We start from the raw sequence: 21,246 nt of genomic DNA on the forward strand, positions 1-21,246 counted from the left end.
ATCTTTACTGAAATTAAGATACCAAAAAAATTAAGATACCAAATCCTTGCATGATACACTAAATGAAAGTCTTAGGTGCATTTCAAGCACGCTCCTGAAGCAAAAAGTTAATTTTCAATTGCCAGTGTTTTACTGCAGCATAATAGAATCACGAATCATTAGTTATTCTGCTTTTGATCTCTGCTGTTTCTCAGTTTGGCCACAAATCAGCAACGGTTAAGTATAGATCCTCTGACTGACAGCAATGTATAGCAGGGGATGTCTAGGTTGTCACTGCCTTGGTTGATGCTGTTCCATTTAGACACAGAATATTTTACATGTGAAAAATCACAGCATAAATGTATATGAAATATAATATTTATATTTCTATTTAAAATTACACAAACCATTTATATTATAGTAAGACATAGGTCAGGACAGTGTAAATATGAGTACTAATTTATATATGAACAAGTTTAGTTCAGACATTTAAGACCCATTAACCTCAAACAACCAGTAACCACGCATCAGGCCCATTACCTCGCATACAAGAATTTTTATACTACTACTAAGACATCTGTCAGATACAGAACTGTGATTATCTTACTTCACAAGCTCGACAATGTAAAGAATTTCCTCCCAACCTAACAAATCTGGAAAGCATAAGTCATCCAGTTAAGTAACTAATTGGTCATAATTAGCAGTTTTATAAAGCACTTACTTTATGTGCTCCACTTGCTATAATCCATTCTCTTTGATCTTTAACTGCTGCAAGCTTCTGGAAAATGTCTGTAGAACAAAGGAAGTTATATAAATTGAAGATTTGCCTCCTAATATTTTTCATTTCACTAATCAGCTAATAAAGCAAAACACTGGACAAGTTCTTTGAACCATGACTGGCTTATTTTACTGTTACTTCAGTGCATAAAGAGGTATTAATTTCTTAAAGAAACATTGCTTATGTACAAGACGTGCTTTTTCACAGCAATTTTTCATTTTTTGATAATGCCCAGGACGAATCTAGTAACATCTTATTTAATGACCACCTCAAGTATTTGAATCATTTTAAGTCTCATACAAAAAGTTGTAAGCGCTCTTATAATTTATGATACCAGCTATAAGACTTACATGTCATGTTGACCAACTTGTCTACGTTATGCTGCTCCTCTCCATAATCAAGATAACCATTTGCTACTGTTTCCATACACTATAAGGAGGGGAGAGGGGGAAATAAAGGACACCATTAAACACAAATTTTTACGAATTCCTAAACCTAGAGTGTTATGCACAGAAATAGCCCATAGGTGGTGCATCTGTTTCATGTAAAGATAAGTCTGCAACACCCTACGTACTTTTGCTGTAAAACTTGTCAGGGAACAGAAGAGAGGTTGGAAATATAAGAATTCAAAAAGCAAGTGTAAAATTCCGCAAGAGGAAAATCCACTGAAGGCTATCAAATACAATGACCCCACTCCTAGTGCCAAAATTCCCTTCTTTGCAAGCTTCTAGAGGTTCATAAGAGTTTTCTGGTGAATTATCACTTCATCTTTCTGCTCTCAGCATTTTTCCCTTAGCATCCACTAATGCCCCCTGTTTGGAAAAGCCAGATGGATCTTCAGTCCACACAGCTGACAGGCTCAGACTCTACAACTCACAACTGTGCAGGAGTGGGTGGGGGGGTGGGGGGGGATTTGTGCCATTTAACACTTAATTTTATCTCAGTGCAAAGAACATGAAAAGATTAACTTCCCCAGAAGTTCGAAAACCAAAAAAAAATGCATCTCATGAGTTTCTAAATGCTCTATGCTAGCTACACACGCACAGTAAAAATTATTATCAGTTGTATGGTTTGATTCCTGCCACAGATGTTGCCAGTATCTCAGCAGACCATTGCACTTTGTACTGTGCAAGCTCCTCAAAAAGTAGGGCTAAGTGTTAGTGGTATGTAACATTGCAAAATGCTAAGCTGTTCCTGTAGGAACCATACCCATTAGAAACCAATGTTCTTTATCTCCTGCAACATTTAAAACAGGTGATTGTCTGACCAAAGGGCTCATATTACACTAGGTTCTTTGAAAAACAGGTGGCTCCATAAATATAAATGAATGATGAGTGCATTCTAGAAATACATTTATTACTAGAATTCTGATTTTTTTTCCTAGAAAGAAATCACCCAATAATTTCAAAGGTATTCAAGATACATCATATCTCACTGCTAAATTGGTTTGATGAACAAATACTAAAAAAAAAAGGAGTAAAGCAGTATTACTACAGAGCAACGACAATACAGCAGTCAGTTATCAATAACTGAGTCCCCAAATTTAAACATGTTCAACATTCTATCACTACACTTTTACCTTTGAAGTAATTTGCTACAGTTCAAGGTGACTTTACTTATCCTCCTTCAGCGGTCTACAGCTTCTTTTGACTGAACCAAAGGTGCTGAGTTTTGTAATCCCTCTCTCACTTCAGGAAGCATTTTTTAAGCCTTTTAACTAAAAATCCTAGGTTAAATGCTGCTAGATTATAAGGGGAGCTGCTTTCTGCACTAGTGAAAAAAACCCACATCAACTGCTTATGTGCAAACAGAGGAATAGACATGCTTCTTTCCATAAACCAAGAATATATGAACACTGCTTTTTACACCATATTTAATCCTAATCATAATCAATAATGACATGCAACATAATGAACAAAGGTACTATGAGGAATTGTACCTGAGCCAGCTTTTCAATCCCACCCAAGCTGTGGAGCATGTCCTAGAGGAAAAGAAAGACATTTTAAAAAATGAGTCAAAATACAGAATAAAAAAACACAAGAATGAGAGAGCACTGCAATATAAATGTCCCATTATGAATGTTGAGAAATCAACGCCAGAGATCGAAGTCAGTGGAGTGTGGCAATGCTTAGCACCTTCACAGTTCAGACCTTCTTATAATAAGTAGATAATTAAAAACATAGATGTACAATTTTAAAGGTTCTAAAACTAGAAAAACAGTATAAGCTTTAGAACACACAGAAAAGAAATATATGAAAACAAGTATCTTAACAGATGTCTGAGGCTTAGTCCTATGAATAACAACTATAATAGCTGGAATAAAATTAAAAGCTACTTGTTTATAGTTCAGAGCACTGGGCTGCTAGGAGGAATAGACAGCTTTCAGTTTCTTCACTATCTTGTGCTAAAGTCAAGTACACAGTCTAGGGCTCAGAGCACTGACCAAGTCATCTGTCATGGAGATTTACAGGTTCTCCGTTAGGGTTAGCAACAACAGATGCTACATAAGAAATATCAGACATTGAGCAAGTTATGCAGTAACAGTGCAAATTCATTCTTGGAATTTGTTTATTTGTAAACCACATCTTCATATAGCTACATACATATGCTAAGTATGCACCCATAAGAATGCACGTTGTTATTTACATGCATCAACACAACTCATACGCCCGATGCTTACATGCATTCTCCTATCCAAGCAAGAAACCATATTTTGACATACTGACCTGATAGCATGGATCCCTTATTAATAATCTCAGGCAGATTAAGACTCTAAGAAAATGGATGGATGGAGCTTGATTAACCCACTCCCTGTCAAAGAAATATTCAAAACGTAAAACCAATACAACAAAAAAGTGTTAGAACACTTAAATAAAATACTTCGATTCAGGAATTTATTGGCTACATGATTAGCGACCTACAACAGCTGTACAACATACTACACTAAAGAACTTCTAATACTATCTATATTGAAACATAGTAAGAGCAATAAATAAGTTTATTTCATTATATGAACATCGCCAACCATCATTTACTATCACTGAGCTGATGCAGGAAAGTACATGCTTATCTCTGAGCACAAATGGATCATGCTTTGATACAAGCTTAATTTGAGTGTTTGCATCAAGGCTCAAAAGGGCAAAATCACTGAGAAACCACATCAAACTCAGTGCACAAAATACACTTATGTGAATATATGGGTTCTACAGAAGTGAAAATAGCTAGATTTGAAATAATTTTTGAATTATTATAATCTATCCTGGGGTTTAAAAACTCTAATACTATTAATCCTTGAATTAATTTATTATTTAGTTTATATGTTCTTGATATAGGATTATACTTCCAAATAGAACTTCCAATTTTATATTTCTCCGTATATTTCGAGACTTGGCAGAAACCACAACTCCAATTTGCACAAAGGATCCAGGGGCAGCAATTGTGCATAAAATACCAGTAGTGGAATCACTATTTCCGTTGTCTGTTGAAGGGAAATACTCCCATTCTCCTATTTGAAATAAATCTAAAACTGGACATCTTCATGGTGCTTTTTTGTTGTTGGTTTCACAGAGATGACAAAAGCTGTAGTATCTGGGTAAGTTTCCAAAGAACAGAAGAAGTCTATGGGAAGTGACAGTTCTCTTTTTATCATTTGCAGTTGGGAATGATGCCAAACACTAAAAATATTTTTATAAAAATAGATGGTTTACAAATAGATACTAAAAAAATCCCAGCCCTTCTATGCCAGTATTCTGTCTGAGGTAATACTGTTTTTCATTATGATTCCATTATTGGCCATTTCAGAACTGCACAAAACTTTGATGAAGAAAAAACAGCAACCATATACCAGTAGGCACAATTTGTAGGTCAGATTTTAAAGTTGCCTGAAGATTATTACCACAATGGTTCTACAAGTTTATTCTTACAAAAAGCTTTGACTATTGACTAGGTTCTTTAATGGAGTGATACTAGAAACTAGGTTCTTTAATGGAGTGATATTTCCATCATATTTCCAAGCAAGGACTGTAATTCTCGAAGTCTAGTTACCACCCGAAAGCCTCTTCTACTATTGTCACATTTACAATACACGTTGCTAGATACGCTAGTGCATACCCAGCATATGCCAGCAGGATTTTTTCTGCCTGCTTAGTTATACACCTTATCCAAACTACTTAAAGCTTAAGCTGATCACAGCTTTCTTGTCAACAGAACTACCTCCAATCAGATCTTCTGCTGACACAGCGATGCCAGGAAGCAGGTATGATTTTTTTTGCTTGCACTCCAACCAACATATTTATGCCAGCAGAATTATGCAATGCAGATCACGGTGACAGTTTCTAAGGCTCTGACACAATGCAATGACAGCAGTCCCAAAGAGAGGACACCATCATGGCCATAGTAAAATATTTATAAAGGGTGACTAAACCACTTCTGTAACTGCATTCACCTTATGGGTTTTACATGCCTATTAATATATGCTAGTTTCATTAACCTCAACGGATGCTTCATTATAATGGTTTCATTATATCATCATCAACAACAAGTACCAAAGGAAAAAAAACCCAAAATATGAGCTAGGTATGGCATGACATATAAATAGAACTTGGGAAGACACAACATCAATTATTCTTAGATTTTCACAGATGAAGCTGAGCCACTGACATCCCACTGGTTGGTACAGAGAAGACAAAGTTTGCTTGGGACAAAAGAGGTACCAGATTTACAAATTACTTAAATGATTTATCTTAAAGTCACTGCTATTTACATAATCGAAGATGAGATCCCTAGTTCCCCTGTTAATTCTGGAAAAGGGTCTAAGCAAACTATGGGGTTTTTTGGCGGTTTTTAGGTACTTCTGTAAATCCTAGCAGTTACATGTGAATACTTTTAAATGCTCTAGGATTCTTAATTTAAGCTTGTGCACCACTTAAAACGTTTCAGAAAATGTATTTGGGCTTTAAAAAGGAAAAATACTACACACTGAGATGGTGTGTAGTAACAGAAATCCTGAAACACACATTTTTTTTTCAGAAATTATCTTTTTCTATACCTCCCCTTTTTTTTAAGGTCTTGCACTTCTTCCTCACTCAAATGATAGTGGCCTACAAAAGAGTTTTCCCTTTCTAATCCTGTTATACACATGAATACAAATATACAAGAACAGTAGCATAAACTAATTTGAATTTTATGAAGGCCATTGACCTTTATATATATAGGCAGCAGTCCATAAAATACTAAGTAAAATCAGTAAAATAAAAATGAAATTAGAAAAGCAAACCATAGATTACAAATACAAGATATGGACAAACGATCAAGGAAACATGGCAAATTTTGTCATGTACCCAGGCCTTTCTTTTTCCGTTCCACTAATGCAACCATTCGGTCTTCAAAACCAATACAGAAGTGAGTGTTTAAGCCTGGGATCATGCACAGATGTGAAGCTGGCAATTTCCAAACAGAGGTCTACTGTTAAAACATATACGTCATATATATTGCTGAAACAGTATGGAATTTCATGCATGCATCCTGTTTCTTTGCCTAAGACAAGAAATAGTGACCCTCCTTGGGCATGAATGTGTTCAATACACTGACCTGCAGGTAAGTCTGTTCTTGACTAAAGCTGTAAAGATCTCTTGAAACACCTTATGTTTGGGATGTTTGCTAAAATTTCTTTCATTCTTATAGGTCACGCTAATAAGGAAAAAAAAAAAAATGAAAACCACTGAATTGCTGGTTATCTCACCATAAGATAATTTTAGATTGCCAAAAAATAACAGTAGCAAGAAAAATTAAGATATGTAATATCAGCAGTTACAATGGAGTAACACAACTTCAGATTTCCAGGCATTAACAGCATGGGAAACTAGTCTGTTTTATGCGTAATCTGGGACTATTACAATGGCATAATACAAGCTTTCCAAAGAGAGAAATCATTACTTTATTTAAATGAACTATATTCATTCTCAACAGTACATTCTGCTGAGTGGGAACATGTCTGATATTTACAAAGGCAAGAACATTCATAGTTAAGAATTACATATTTTTATTTCTAAACCTATCTCAGAGAGCGGGTTAACATGAAAGTACAAGTAAGAGACATAAGTACAAAATAAATGCCTTCAACACCTCCGTCTAAGATACATAAAGACTTTCAGAGACACAATGATACAGTGCAATCATATTAGCCTTTTTCTTGTTACCTAAAGTTTTCAAGCTCGACCACTTCTGTTAATTCTTGCCATTGACCGTGGAGTTTTTGTTCATTGCTTTTGACATTTTCACGAGGTCTTGATACTCTGGTTTGACCACTTTCAAAATGTACAGCTGGAAACTAAGGAGTAAAGGAATAGCACTAATGAGTCAAACACTTCATTTTAAGTTTTATAAGAATGTTACCAAGTACAAGTACCTTTTCTCAAGTTCTCACTTGAACTTTGGACCTACCATACGTCATTATAAAATATACACACACCCCACTCAAACCAAAACTGACCTAGGTAGAAACTGATGTAAAGAAAGGCTGGAAAACAAGTACATGGAAATACAGAAAATGTGAAGAAGAGTGTCTTTTAAAATTTATGCTAGTAAAGCTCAGAAGAATCTGCAGTACACACTCATTATCTATGTCCCCCATCTTTCCTACTTCTACAGTTACACAGCCTTCATATTCTTTCCAGACTGTAGAACTCAGATGTCCCAGCTTTCTGCTCAGAAACAGTTCCATGCCTCTATCCAGGAAGCAAGTGTATAACTCCTGTCTTGCATGGGCGATTCCCTAAGAACTCTTTAATATCTTCGTAAATGACCTGGATACAGGGCTTAAAAGTTCACTAAACAATTTCACTGATGACATGAAACTGGAGGGACCTGTTGATGCTCTTGAGGGCAAAGAGGCCCTGCAGAGAGATCTAGACAAATTATAGAGCAGGGCAATTGCCAACTACATTAAGTGTAACAAGGGCAAGTGCTGGGTTTTGCACCTGGACATGGCAACCCTGGGTATATATATATATAGACAACATATATATATATATATATAGACAACAGAGGGCCAACCATGTCCTGGGGTGCATCAAGCACAGCACTGTCAGCTGACTAAGGGAGGAGATTGTCTTGCTCTGCTCCACACTTGTACGGTCCCACCTTGAGTTTTGTGTGCAGTTTTGGGTGACGCAGTATAAAAAGGATATCAAGCTACTGGAGAGTGTCCAGAGGAGGGGCACAAAGTTGGTGAAATGTCTAGAAGGGAAGTCGTATAAGGAATGGCTGAAGGCACTTGCTCTTTTCAGCCTGGAGAAGAGGAGACTGAGGGGAGACTTCATTGTGATCTACAGCTTCCTTACAAGTGAAGGAGAAGGAGCTGATCTCTTTTCTCTGGTGACACAACCCAAGGGAATGGCAGGAAGATGTACTAGGGGAGGTTTCAGTTGGATATTAGGAAAAGGTTCTTCATTGAGAGGGTGATGGAGCACTGGAACAGGCTGCCCAGAGAAGTAGGCATGGCATCAAGCCTGCCAATATTCAAGAAGCATCTGGACAACGTCCTCAGACACATGATGTAAATTTTGGGATTGTCCTATGCAGGGATAGGAGTTGGACTCAATGATCCTTGTGGGTCCCTCCAACTCAGGTCATTCTGTGATTTTGTCATATTTGTTTGAGAATAAGTATGGAGACATTGTTTTGGAATTCCAAGGACTCACGCCTATCATCATGTGTTGGTTTTCTTTGCTTCAAATGGCAATCACAAGCTTCACAAAGTGTCTTCAGGTGAAGGAGATTTTAACGTGTCCTATAAGTTTTGTGTACTAACACTTAGGCCTTGAAGAATTTTAACTGAAGTGTTATTCTCCAAAGACAAATTGTTTATGGTTACGATGCTGATGTTTTTTAATTTATATTTTATATCACTCTTCATCACGTGGTAAGTAATACCATCCTAAGCCTGCCTTCTCATGACATTGTGGAATGACATGGAAGAGAACAAATCTGTTAGGCTACTTGACTATATGCAACAATAAAAATAAATAAATAAATAGATTTTTAGAAGTGACACCATACCCGCTACACAAGACTTTGATAACATGTTCAACCACAATGGAACACAAAATCCTAAGTATTTGCTACAAAACATAATCACCCCATAACTTATAATTATACAATTCTACAGCACGTTTAGTAGTTATTGGAAAATATTGGTTATTGAAAAATACCTTTTGTTTGCTGGACTGAACATTTAAGAGAGACTGAAGTCTTTTAAGATCAGAATAATCCCTAGGACAAAACACAGCATCATAAACATGTCTTAATAGTTAAATAAAAGTACTTTTGTAAGACTAAACAAGGTCAACAAGCAACAATGCTGCTGACAGAAAATGAAGTTTTCTAGCGTTGCCTAATGTCCCCATTTTGCATAGGGAAGAATTTATATCTTTTCTAGAATGCCTTAAATCAACGAAGGTGTAAATAAACTTTGTGACCAGAGTAACAGTTGTCATGTTTATACTGCATTTCAAATTAAAGCATTCTGCTTTGGCAGCTACTGCAAATTCCACATGGGTCCTGTTGAAGTTCAAAGTAAGACATCAGATACTATACCTCACAGAGATTCCATGAGGATTTTTGTCTGTTGCTTTTTCTGTGCTCTTCAACTTTTTGTCCTGATCAGGCATTGTGTATCACTGTTACCAGATGGCTAAAAACTCATTTCCTTAAAAATAAAGTAGACAGGTAGAATTATATCACAGCAGCAAAAGCAACAAATATTTACTTACAGAATCAATTGATACAACTTCAAGGCAAAATACAGCTCTACCATTTTTTCAACATGAACCTTTAGGCAATATGTGAGCATATCCTTTAGAGTTCCAGAAAATTATTAAGCTAACATACTGAAGCCTTATTTTCCAGTACATGGGTAGATAATACTGTCTGTCCTACTGTTATATTTCATTTATATTGGGATTTTTCTTCTTCTTGCATATTATTACCATTATTTCTCAACATGGATTATGTATTTATTTTACAGCAGTGCTTCTGGGCCGACATCAAGGTTGTAGCATACAAGCTGCTGTCCAGACAATAGAGAATGTAATAGTTTTATCATCTATATAAACCAGACAGATGAAGGGTAGGAAAAAAAGGAGGTATCTGACAAATAAGTGATAAAACATCTGACAAATCGTGCAGGCTACAAAAGAACTAGAAATTTTCAGTACTTTGGAATATGAATTGCAAATTCTAAATTGCAGCCGAATGCTTCATACCAGTAGAGCCCAGCTTTTCTCGCAGGGGGACACACAGTTTATTACCACAGATGAGCAGAGCTGCATGGTCTGGCCTCAGCAGGGCCACTATCACGTATTTTGATAGATTGACTGCAGACAAATATTCCGTTTGTAGGTCTGACTCCCCACAAAAGCCCACAGCCTGTTGCTTGCAAAGTATGAAAAATTTGTTCACTGAAAATCTTATAAAGTCCTAGGAAGAGACAGAAAAACAAGAGGAATTGTTTGCTGCCATGAAAGCAATTCTACTGACGGAGATCCTGCTTCGAGTGAGAAAAGGATGGTCAGGAGCAGGGTGAGGCTGAAGATTTATCCCAGAAAACTGCACACAGCTGCAGTGTATTTGTGGAGCACCTCCAACTTAAAAATATGAGGATATAATAACACTGTCTGAACCCATCTACCCATTTTACTATTCTTGGACCATTTGGATGTTCCCTTTGGTGTCTCTTTAATAGGATTTTCCATAGCCTCTTTTTCTCTTTGTGCAGAGTAGAATTCCTCTGCTATTGACTTTTATTACTTTTCCTCTAAATGCAAAGAAGAAGAAAATCTGGCACAAAATAAAAGCATTGTAAATTACCAGACGCTCCTGCTTCCAACTGAAAATCAGAGTAATTCTCCCAATTATTCATTGTCGCATCACACACAGAACTACCCAAAAGGCAACTGCTGACAGTATGAACTTGTGCACCGTATTAACCCACTCCAGCAAGTGGCCTGTAAGCCCAGCTCATCCATTTCTATTCTTATAATCAAGCCTTTATCCTATCATCAGTCCCCGCACAAAGAATGATCGATCTGGATCCCCAAGAAACTCTCTCCTCTATGCGTCTACTCAACAGGCTTATTAAAAAACACCTCAAAAAACTTCTGTCTTTCCAGTTATCACCAGGGAATGAATTTAATCACGATCCCTTCTATCAGTCAGTAGATAAAATTCCTGAATTCAGATTAAACCAAATGAAGTTAGTTTAATTAATTTCTTTTCTTTGTTTCAAAAGCAGTAAAATTTAAAAGGAGCCAAGGATGTTGCTAAACATGTTTAAGAATACTCATGAGTAAATATTTCCATGTATTATTTTAATCATATTTGTATTTTACATCCACTCCCCAATGCCCCAGTTCATTTGGTGAATCATCGAGGCATGACACAACGCAGTAATCTCACATTTGCACACTAAGAAATACTGTGAAACTCAAATTGTCAACCTGCTCATGAGTATGCGTGCACAAAGAACAGATTCCAACCAAGTAAGGAATCACCAAACATAACCACACAAAAAACCAACCTGTCCATGAGCAAATACATTTAAAATTTTCAGCATCCCATCTGAAAAATCTTTACAAAATCTTACAACTGGAGATCAATCTTGCTTTAGGGCTGCCAGTCCAATGGTTTTGCTGTTTGTGGTACCTCAGTAAAGATGAAACAGAGTAATAGCTGACTAATATTTTTAAAGGTTCATTGTCATCATAGACCCAAATAGCCCTGTACAAAGTGAGCCTGACAAATATCAAGCCAAAGTCCCTTCACTGCTGCCTGAGGTTGAAGGGATGCAGCTCACCCAAGGGTGCAGCCCCCACCCAGCTCTGAGGACTCATCCTAGGGTAACATCTCTGTTTCTTAGAGGCCACTGAACCAGCATGAGCCAGGAAGCACTTCAACAAAGAGAGGCCAGCCCTGGCCACAAACTGACCCTGCATGACCCCTTTGTTCTTCTGGCACAGCATCACCACAGGTGCCCAGCTCACTGGATTGGGGAAACCTGATTCAGGTTACAAATCACCTCTTCTACTTTAACCCCGATCACCTTACAGCTTATCCCCAGGAACTCCTGCTGTACAAGGACAGGTACAATATGCAGAATGAAGTATTTACCCGTGCAGCTTAAAGTGTCGTGTCCTTCAGCTTTACTACAGAGCTAAACCAATTAACAGCCAGCTGCTGGTGGAAATGTCAGATCCTTTCCCCCTTCCTTCTCAACTTCAGCCACTCACTTCCACTTCTTCAGCTCATCTGAACCAAACCTGGGCCAGTTTAGAGAGCTAAACAGGCAGAAAAGAATTTTTTTAACCAATTTAGCTCACTGGTGCAGTGGCCTGATGAGTATCTCCGCTGACAAGGCAGGGGGTAGGTATGAAGAGCTGTAAATAGAGGGAGAAGAGAAAACCCTTTCATCAGTAGCCAGTGATTAAATCTGGTAGGTGTAGTAGCACCACACCCTGAGTGAGGGGTAGACAAAAGGAAACAACCCCTATTTCCTTGAGATAAAACAGACATGAAATATTTCCTTACCTATTCTCTCAGATACTTGACTTTCTTAAAATCACTGAATAATTTCCCACCTCTGCGTTTCTTTTTACTTGTGCCAGCAGAATTTTCCATGGAACCAGGCCATTAATATCCTCATAACTACCCCCCAGCTAATAAATCAGGCCCACGAGGAATGTATAAGAAACAAACTAAACAATACTCACATTTCACTTAGGTTGTGCCAGAAAATGGTTGAGATCAGACAACTTTCTAAGAGAACAGAAACACATTAAAAGGAAAATGTCCTTACAGTGCAAGAGTCTTATTCAATTCCACTTAGAACAATGAAATGAGAGCCATGTTAACTAATTCATTTTAACTGAGGATAATTACATGTAATCAGGAAGAGAGACACATTCTGATAGTGCTGGCATGCAGGACAGGACAAGAAATGCTCCAAGAACCCAGTCAGAAATGAAAGAACTCACATGATGAGCAATGGGAGACAAAGGAATTACCACCCCAGAGTGGATCTGTGGCCCAGTCTAGTATCTGTCTCAGATGACACAACCACATAAAGCCACAGAAGATGAAAACAAACCCCCAAAGTAAACAAAACCACAAAGACACATTGGGGGATAAATTTACTGCCACAAACTACACTGTGATGGTTGGAAAGTCTCTTAAAAAAAAAAAATGTCTTGCATTCTTTATAATCTTTATTAGCAATAACTGCTGGATATGGATAGTTGCAAGCCAACTAGTTGCTTGATTAAGAACTCCTTTCTTAATCACCCCGGTGGCTATTTAATTATACACAGAAGGTTAACTGGCTTAAGCTGGATAAAGAAGCAGTAGATATGTTATATCTTGGCTTTAATAAGACCTTTGATGCTGTTGCTAAGATAGGAATGTATCTCATACCATGAGCTGGGTGTGTGGTCAGATAAAAATTCACTCTTTAAAAGACCAACTATCAACATATTATTGTCAAGACAGAAATGACAAAGGAAGCATAAAAGATGGAGACAAGTTCCCAAAAAGCACTTCTCCTTTCCCAGTCTGGTGGAAGCAAAGGGAACTCTGTACTGTTTTTCCCCTCTTGCTCTAAAAGAGCGCATCTATAAGAAGGATGGGTCACTACAGGTGACACCCCTGTCTAGGAAATTCTGCCTTGATGAACCCATAAAGACAGTGTTTGAAGACTATTTCTTGTACATTTTATTGACTGAACAATCTCTGAAGAATAAATAGGATCCAATAGGGTGTTCCTAGTTTTCCAACAAATCAGAATATTCAAGCCACAGCTGGTTTTGGAAGAGGTTTTTTGTTTGTTTTCCCTCTGCACCATGCCAGTTCCAGCGGAGCCATAAATGGCCAGGCCTGTTCTCGGATTCCTGGACCCATGCAAAGCAAGTCTCTGGGACATTTTCCAGATCACAACTTTTATTTGTAGTTTCTGCCTAAATCTACCCTGTTAATCTGCCTGTTAATCTGCAGTTCACAGAGGCAGAAGACAAAGAGGATTTCTGAGGTCTAGTGAGCAGCTCTGTACCAGTGCAAGGATGACACACAGCTCTGTGAAATTCAACCTCCCTTGCCCTCGCTACCTGGCAGATCCTTTTAGGCAACATCACTGCTGGAACTTAGAGCCTCTGGGAATCACCAGGGACTATATGAAGCGTATTGAAAGCTCAGGTGCAGGGCTGGGGAAGATGCCAGTAGGAGGAATGGGGGAGGAATGGTAGCAGACTAACCTTATTTTAGGGGACTTATTCCTGGTTTGCTGGGTGAGATACAGGTGCACTCTGGAGTTGCTGGGCACCACAACACACAAACTGGGCTTCCCTTAGGAGCACAGAGATTCCCTGGAGTTCTCACATCTTACTCATAACTAAGCAGGAGTTGGCTCAACACTTGATTTTTTGGAAGTGTTTCATACCAAGCTGCACATTTGCACACATTTCCTCATGCTAACATCATATATTGACTTTAACATGACCCTTGAAAGTTTTACCTCTTTGTGATTTAATAACTGGTTGATAAGAAGCTGGACACAAGTCGGCAATCTGCACTCATGGACCAGAAGCCCAACCATATCCCGGGCTGTATCAAAAATGTGGCCAGCAGGTCGAGGGAGGGGATTCTGCCCCTCTATTCCTCTCTTGTGAGATCTCACCTGGAGTATTGTGTCCAGTCAGGAATCATCAACATAAGAACGCTATGGCGCTGTTGGAGCAGGTCCAGAGAAGGGCTACAAGGATGATCAGGAGGCTGGAGCACCTCCTATATGAGGACAGGCTGAGGGAGTTGGGGTTGTTAAGCCTGGAGAAGGGAAGGCTCCAAGGAGACCTTATAGTAACCTTCCAGTACCTGAAGGGTCTACAAGAAGGCTGGGGAGGGACTTTTTACAAAGGCTTATAGTGATAGGAAGAGGGGAATGGCTATAAATTGGGGAAGGGCAGATTTAGATTAGACATAAGGAAGAACTTCTTCACAATGAAGATGGTGAATCATAGAATCATCAGGTTGGAAAAGACCTCTGAGATCATTGAGTCCAATCATACCTGTCTGCCACTAAACCATATTCTTAAGTACCTCATCCACCCATCTTTTAAACACCTCCAGGGATGGTGACTCAAACACCTCCCTCAGCAGCCAGTGCTTGATAACCCTTTCAGTGTTTTTTTCCTAATGGCCACTCTGAACCTCCCCCGGCACAGCCTGAGGCCATTCCCCCTTGTCCTATCACCTGTCACTTGAGTGAAGAGACCAGCACACAACTCTCTTTAATTAAGATACCAAATCCTTACATGATATGTTAAATGAAAGTCTTAGGTACATTTCAAGTACACTTTAAGTACGTTTAAGTATACTCCAAAAGTTTTAGAATATACCTAGTCTTAGGATAAGCAAGGATGCTTCTTCTCAAACTCCAGTTAGCATCTCTCTTGTCTTATAAAGCATCTGTCCAACCTAAGATACCATTGTAAAAATCTGTTCCTGTGTAGAATCATAGAATACCTAGTCTGGAAAAGACCTGTGAGATCATCAAGTCCAGCTGTACCTATCCACTACTAAATCATATCCCTAAGCACTTCATCTACCTATATTTTAAACACCTCCAGGGATGGTGACTCAACCACCTCCCTGGGCAGCCTCTGCCAGTGCTTGATAACCCTTTCAGTGAAGAAATTTTTTCCTAATACCCAGTCTGAACCTCCCCTGGTGCAGCTTGAGGGCATTCCCCCTTGTCCTGTCCCGTCACTTGGGAGAAAAGGCCAGCTCCCTCCTCTCTACAACCTCCTTTCAGGTAATTGTAGAGAGCAATAAGGTCTCCCCTCAGCCTCCTCAAGGCTAAACAAACCCAGTTCCCTCAGCCACCCCCTGTAAGACTTGTTCTCCAGCCCCTACACCAGCTTCGCTGCTCTTTTCTGGACACACTCCAGAGCCTCAATGTCTTTCTTACAGCGAGGGGCCCCGAACTGAACACAGTGCAGCGTCACCGGTGCTGAGTACAGGGGCACAATCCCTTCCCCGGTCCTGCTGGCCACGCCGTTCCTGACCCAAGCCAGGGAGCCATTTGCCCTCTTGGCCACACCGCCGGCTCACATTTAGCCACTGTCAATCAACACCCCCAGGTCTTCCTCTGCCAGGCGCTTCCCAGCCTGTGTCTGTACCTTGTTAAACCCCATCCCACTGCGGCAGCCCGTGGATCCAGCCCCTTCACATCCCTTGGCAGAGCACAGGTTTCCCAGGGAAGCTGTGGCTGCCCCCTCCCTGGAGGCGTTCAAGGCCAGGCTGGATGAGGCTTTGAGCAGCCTGATCCAGCGGGAGGCCTCCCCGCCCGCCGCAGGGGGGGTGCGCAGCCGGCTGGGCTCTAAGCTCCCTTCCAACCCAACCCGTTCTGTGCCCCCGTGCCCCGAGTCCCCGCTCCCCTCTCGCCCCGCACCTGCGGCACCCGCCGCTGCCGCCGTCGCCCTGGGCACGGGACGCGGTGCTGGGCGCCTCCCCCGCCCCGTAAAGGAGACGCAGCCGCAACAGCGCTCGGTACATCGTATTTATTAACTTTTACCGACTTTCTGAAACGTTACAAAAGATAACTTTATTCTAATCAAAACAACGAAGGCGGGATCAAGTCTGAGAGCGGGGGGAGGGGGTTCTGTATAAACCGAAGATCGATTCCGCGTTTGGAATAATGTCCTCGTTTGCTTTGGGTTATAAACTAAGAAAACATCACTTAATTAGAAAAGCGATCGTAAAAAATTCGAACCGTACAGTGTGTAATCGCGTTGCAAATAATCAGGATTAAAATCAAACCCATGCCGAGCCCTGGAAGACACCTTTGCACCCGAGTATCAGCAACAACAGAAAGAAAAACATTACAAACCATGTGTCTTGCCAATAAAAACATTTAGAAAAGTACTGATTTTCAAACTCAGTCGTTATTCCAAATAAATGTCAACAGATACTAATTCGATATGAAAGTGTCTTTAGATTAACTTCAACGTCAACTAACAAGTCCTATAAGTTTTCACTAAAAACATTACAAAATAAAATCGACTTAAAATTACTAAGCAATTTGCTTTATTTATCGCACTACTTTTACGCGGAGTCAAAGCCGTGTGCCTCTAGTCTTGAAACTTGCCGTAAAATAAATTACTGTTGGTATAAACAAAGTATTTCACACACTTGTACTGTACTTGATAATGAATTTGACCTGGATGAGTAATTAAAACATTACTACTAACATAAAGCGAAAACTAAAATCATCGTGGCGCTCATGTAAGAGGCTGGAGACGTGAACTGAAAATCATGAACCACTGACCTTGGGATTTACAGAACCTATGTACAAGACAACCCTTTAAAGCGGTCCGGGCTCCACCACGCAACACCTGCCTGTTACAGATGTATTTTACAGCCTATCGGAACTGCCTTTGCGAAGGGCACAAATCCAGAAGCTACCACGTAAAGCCAGAGAGGCAGGTGAAGCAAATGGTGAAGTTCTGGGAGAACTTTCATTTAATGTAGAAAAAAAAAACCCAAATGGCCAAGACATCTGGTTGAAACACAACGCCACTAGGGCACCGAATCTTACCCCAGCAGGTTTTATGACGACAGACTTGGCAATTTGGAACATTTCACTGAATAACCTTATGTTACAGCTGCACAATTACTCTAGGAAGAAAGTATATTTAATTTGGGCATATGTAAACAGAATGAAATGTGTGTCATAGTAATACATGTGAAAATACTAAGAATGAGTTGCCTAGAATATAATTTAAACATGACACTGCATTTTAACTGAAATATTTTAGATGATAATTTAAATGGAGTGGTCAAAATTAAGACCTATACTTTATGTAAACATTCATATTTATAAATAAATTAGAAAAAAGAAAAAAAAGGGGAAAAGGAGGGGGGAGGGGAAAGGAGGGACTTCCTGAGGTGGCTCTGCAGCCAGATACACAGTAGCACTAAGCTCCATTCCGGGAAACCAAGGCATCTAAAAAAAAGTGCAGGGCTGTTTTATTTTCCTTTAACTGTTGGAATGGAAATACATTGGCGTAGTTTTTACAGGGCTTAACCTCTTTGAAAAAACTCAGTGCACAGCAATTATCGCTGCTCTTTTGCATCTGTTAAGGCAAAAATGTATATTAAACCACAACCTTAGCCATTTTACTTTAATACCATGTGTCATTTTAAAGCAGAGAAGGTGTAAAAATGAGCAGCAATCCCTTTAACCACAGATTATCAACGGGGCTTTATGCACTTTAATACCAGATCTTCTATTCTTATGGGGGAAAAAAAAAAAGTGCAATTGTAACGTGCTACTGACCAGAACAATGGAACTAAAGGTCATGGTAAACTCCTTTGCAAGTCATGGTATTTCTGGCACTGATTAAAATGTCTACATATTTAAATTAAATAAATACTGTAATTAGATTTGTGGGGCTTTGGTTTTGTTTCCTTTCAGCTTTACTAGAAAAATACCCACTTCCTGTAATATTAAAACAAAACTTAACCATTCTGAAGTAGAAGCCAGACAGATGATGTGCAGTACCAGGGAAACCTGACTTCCAGCATTAAAGAATTAAAAATCTAAGAGGTTTATAAGAACTTTTAGGGTCTTTGGAATTTGTTGTAGGACTGAGAACAAAGTGTAAAATTCTACCAGGAGGACTGGTACAAAAAGTAATGTATTGTGGATAATGCCATGTAAACTGATGTATCTTCCCTCTTTGATTTAGCAAGAGCTACTTAGTAGTCAACAACTGAGGTACAGATGTGTACTTATTGTTTTTCTTTAAATAATGCAGACAGCATTGGGAAACCATCTGCTATAGTTTTACCGTATCTCAGTTTGACTAGAGGGAAAACATGGGCATCTTCTGAAAGAGCACATACTCAAGCTAAGGCACAAGCTACACTATTACCTAAGAATAAAGGAACATGTACACAGGTCATTAGATAGGATTTGTCAAATTGGTAACACAAACCTCACTTGCTTTGCCACTGACTTTTGTCAAGACAGTTTGGATAGCATTCATATTGCTATACGCTATGATTTGCTTCTGTTAAACTGTCTTCTCTGAATTCAGGTAAATAAAAAAAAGAAAAGAATAAAAACAATTTAATTACATTACATTTAAAGGGAATGGTAACAGTCCATGTAACTTAGATGCTATTTTAAAATGCTTCTATTTATTCCCACCGATTACTTTATTTTTGTAATATACAATTATTTTCTCTCCAAGCAACGCTTGGCTGAAGAGCACCGAAATTCCGCCTCAGATGGTATTGTCAGATGGACTCTGCCCTCCTCCAGAATCAGCTCCTTTTGCAGTTGCTGAGAATTTTGCCACGTGGTCCATGGTAAAACTCCCAGCTTCACCAAAAGCAGAATTAAGCAAACAGCATCTTCTAATTTTAAATGAGTAGATATTCTAATTAAAGCCATTGTAACACATTCAGAAAGGGCTAGTGGCAATTCAGAATGTAAAGAGAGAATTTCAGAAATTAAAGCCAAAAAACTAAAGCGTAAAGAAAAAACAAAAAGGAAACTGCGTAGGTAAGTGATCAAGATTTTTGTTTATACATAAAATTCTTGTAATTTCAAATATTATCATGCTAAACACTAGAACTTGAATATGTAAGTACAATAAACGCACTGACTGCATCTTTATCAGTAAGCCCCCCAAAATCCCATTTACTTTAATAAACGAATATTTACTTTTTTAAATCCATTTTACACGATAAAAATTTATACTAATTAAAATAAATAAAATGTTTAAAAATAAGTTGGTGTGCTATCATATACGCCCTTTACAATGGAGAAGATCAGAACTGTACACACAAATACCACAAGCGATTTGTAATCCATAAAATAATACTGATCATAAACCTATTACAGAATTAAACTACATCTAATTTAATCAAATACACTGTAAATTTAAAAAATAATTAAGCGAGAAATATATTTGATGTGGACATGAAATACTCTAAAGTTTCAGTCTTAGAGGCGAGTACATCAGATTCTGAAAATAGATGGAAAAATGTAAGTAAAAACAAGAATGTAAGAATTCAAAAGTACTAGTGTGGTAAGTATGTATAGTTTCCTGTAGACCAAATTGCTTCTATAAATCTAATTTATATTGTGTAACATGGAGCGTCCAGAATTGCAAATACTGACTTGGGACCATAACTAAAATTACTGCATTCATGCTGCTACTGAACAATAATGAAAAATCAAGAATGAATTTAAAAACAAGGGGGGAAAAAAGTAGCAGCATAGGGTATTTATCTGTATTTTAAGGATTAACTAGCCACCTGACTTAGGGCTCTAGGCCACTTCTGTAAAACAGGAGAGACAGAATCCAGAAAACACTATCATGTAGCGGAGACATGAAACACAGTAGTTCTTGTCAACAGCACATTAATATTTGTTCTACGAAGTCACAAAAAAATTATACCCTTCAAAAACGAACAGTAATTGCCTGCATGGAAAAAAAATTTCTGTAGCACACATTAACAGAGCTACGGCAAAATTTTAAGCAATGTGGACCAGTAACTGTCAGCAAAAGCTGATTTAACTTTTATGCACATAATGATTATTGAAAATAATATGCAATCATTACAATCTTCCTATTTAAAAATGAAAATAAAATTTCCAATAAAATAAATAACTGAAGTGTGATTACCATTCATCTTATTTGAAGGAAAACCTTCTCATTATGCAAGCATATCTACAGTGCCCTAAAACAACGGCAGAATTAAATACACGTCGCTCCTTAAACTGGAAATCACACTTCAATGGTATAACAACCTGCAGTGACATATATACACACACACAAATACATGCATTTCCCCTTCAGTTCTATAAAGATGTTTCAGCATCCACGTATTTCACAACAGGTGAATCTTCCACATTTATTTTCACACTTTCTGGTTTTTCAGGGCTGTTCAAAAGCAAAGAGGAAAATGTAAGGTTTGGTTCACTTTAGTAATGGTTAACTTGCAAACTTCTATACTTACAAACTCTCAAAGTTTTATACTTAACAATGAACGGTGAAAGTATTTGTGTAAGGATACTTTTATGATAATGCATTTCTACTACGTTCTAGTAATTGTTAAATAGTATCCACGGGAACAGTACAAGCTTAAAGAATTTCCAGTCCAAAGAGTTTTATTGATTCTATTGATTTTAAAGTTTAAATAATAATTTAAATAATTATTGTTTTTAAATTGTTTTGTGAAACATCTTTTGAAAAAACAAAATAAAAAACCCACCCAAACCCACAAAACTGTCTAGTTAAACTACTCAAAAATACATAACACGTATTATTAATACTGCTTAATTATTGGGCAGGGAGACAATTTTGTTCACAATACAAGACTGGGAAAACATTTCAGTCTTTTCAAAATGGGGAACCACACTCTAACAACAG

General features: G+C 38.4%; 2 protein-coding genes across 14 annotated transcripts in view; both read right to left on the reverse strand.

Moving 5' to 3' along the window:
* The window catches only part of NEK10 (NIMA related kinase 10), a 65,743-nt gene extending 49,393 nt beyond the window's left edge, over positions 1-16,350 (reverse strand). Inside the window, exons 1-11 of one of the 2 annotated variants that reach the window (XM_054060566.1) lie at positions 16,251-16,350; positions 12,523-12,568; positions 11,924-12,189; positions 9,353-9,464; positions 8,968-9,028; positions 6,955-7,085; positions 6,347-6,445; positions 3,484-3,568; positions 2,697-2,738; positions 1,108-1,186; positions 701-768 (exon numbers count right to left, since the gene is read on the reverse strand). In XM_054060566.1, coding sequence (XP_053916541.1) covers positions 701-768; positions 1,108-1,186; positions 2,697-2,738; positions 3,484-3,568; positions 6,347-6,445; positions 6,955-7,085; positions 8,968-9,028; positions 9,353-9,426 — 639 coding nt within the window. In that variant the 5' untranslated portion in view covers positions 9,427-9,464; positions 11,924-12,189; positions 12,523-12,568; positions 16,251-16,350. The remainder of the gene's footprint in view (positions 1-700; positions 769-1,107; positions 1,187-2,696; positions 2,739-3,483; positions 3,569-6,346; positions 6,446-6,954; positions 7,086-8,967; positions 9,029-9,352; positions 9,465-11,923; positions 12,190-12,522; positions 12,569-16,250) is intronic. The other variant, XM_054060567.1, reaches the window with a different exon arrangement.
* Positions 16,351-17,956: 1,606 nt separating this feature from the next.
* SLC4A7 (solute carrier family 4 member 7) overlaps positions 17,957-21,246 on the reverse strand; it is a 90,768-nt gene continuing 87,478 nt past the window's right edge. For all 12 annotated transcript variants that reach the window (XM_054060564.1, XM_054060562.1, XM_054060559.1 and 9 more), the window contains one exon: positions 17,957-20,757. In XM_054060564.1, coding sequence (XP_053916539.1) covers positions 20,676-20,757 — 82 coding nt within the window. In that variant the 3' untranslated portion in view covers positions 17,957-20,675. The remainder of the gene's footprint in view (positions 20,758-21,246) is intronic.

This window comes from Cuculus canorus, chromosome 2 (genome assembly GCF_017976375.1).
Source record: "Cuculus canorus isolate bCucCan1 chromosome 2, bCucCan1.pri, whole genome shotgun sequence".
Lineage (NCBI taxonomy): Eukaryota > Metazoa > Chordata > Aves > Cuculiformes > Cuculidae > Cuculus > Cuculus canorus.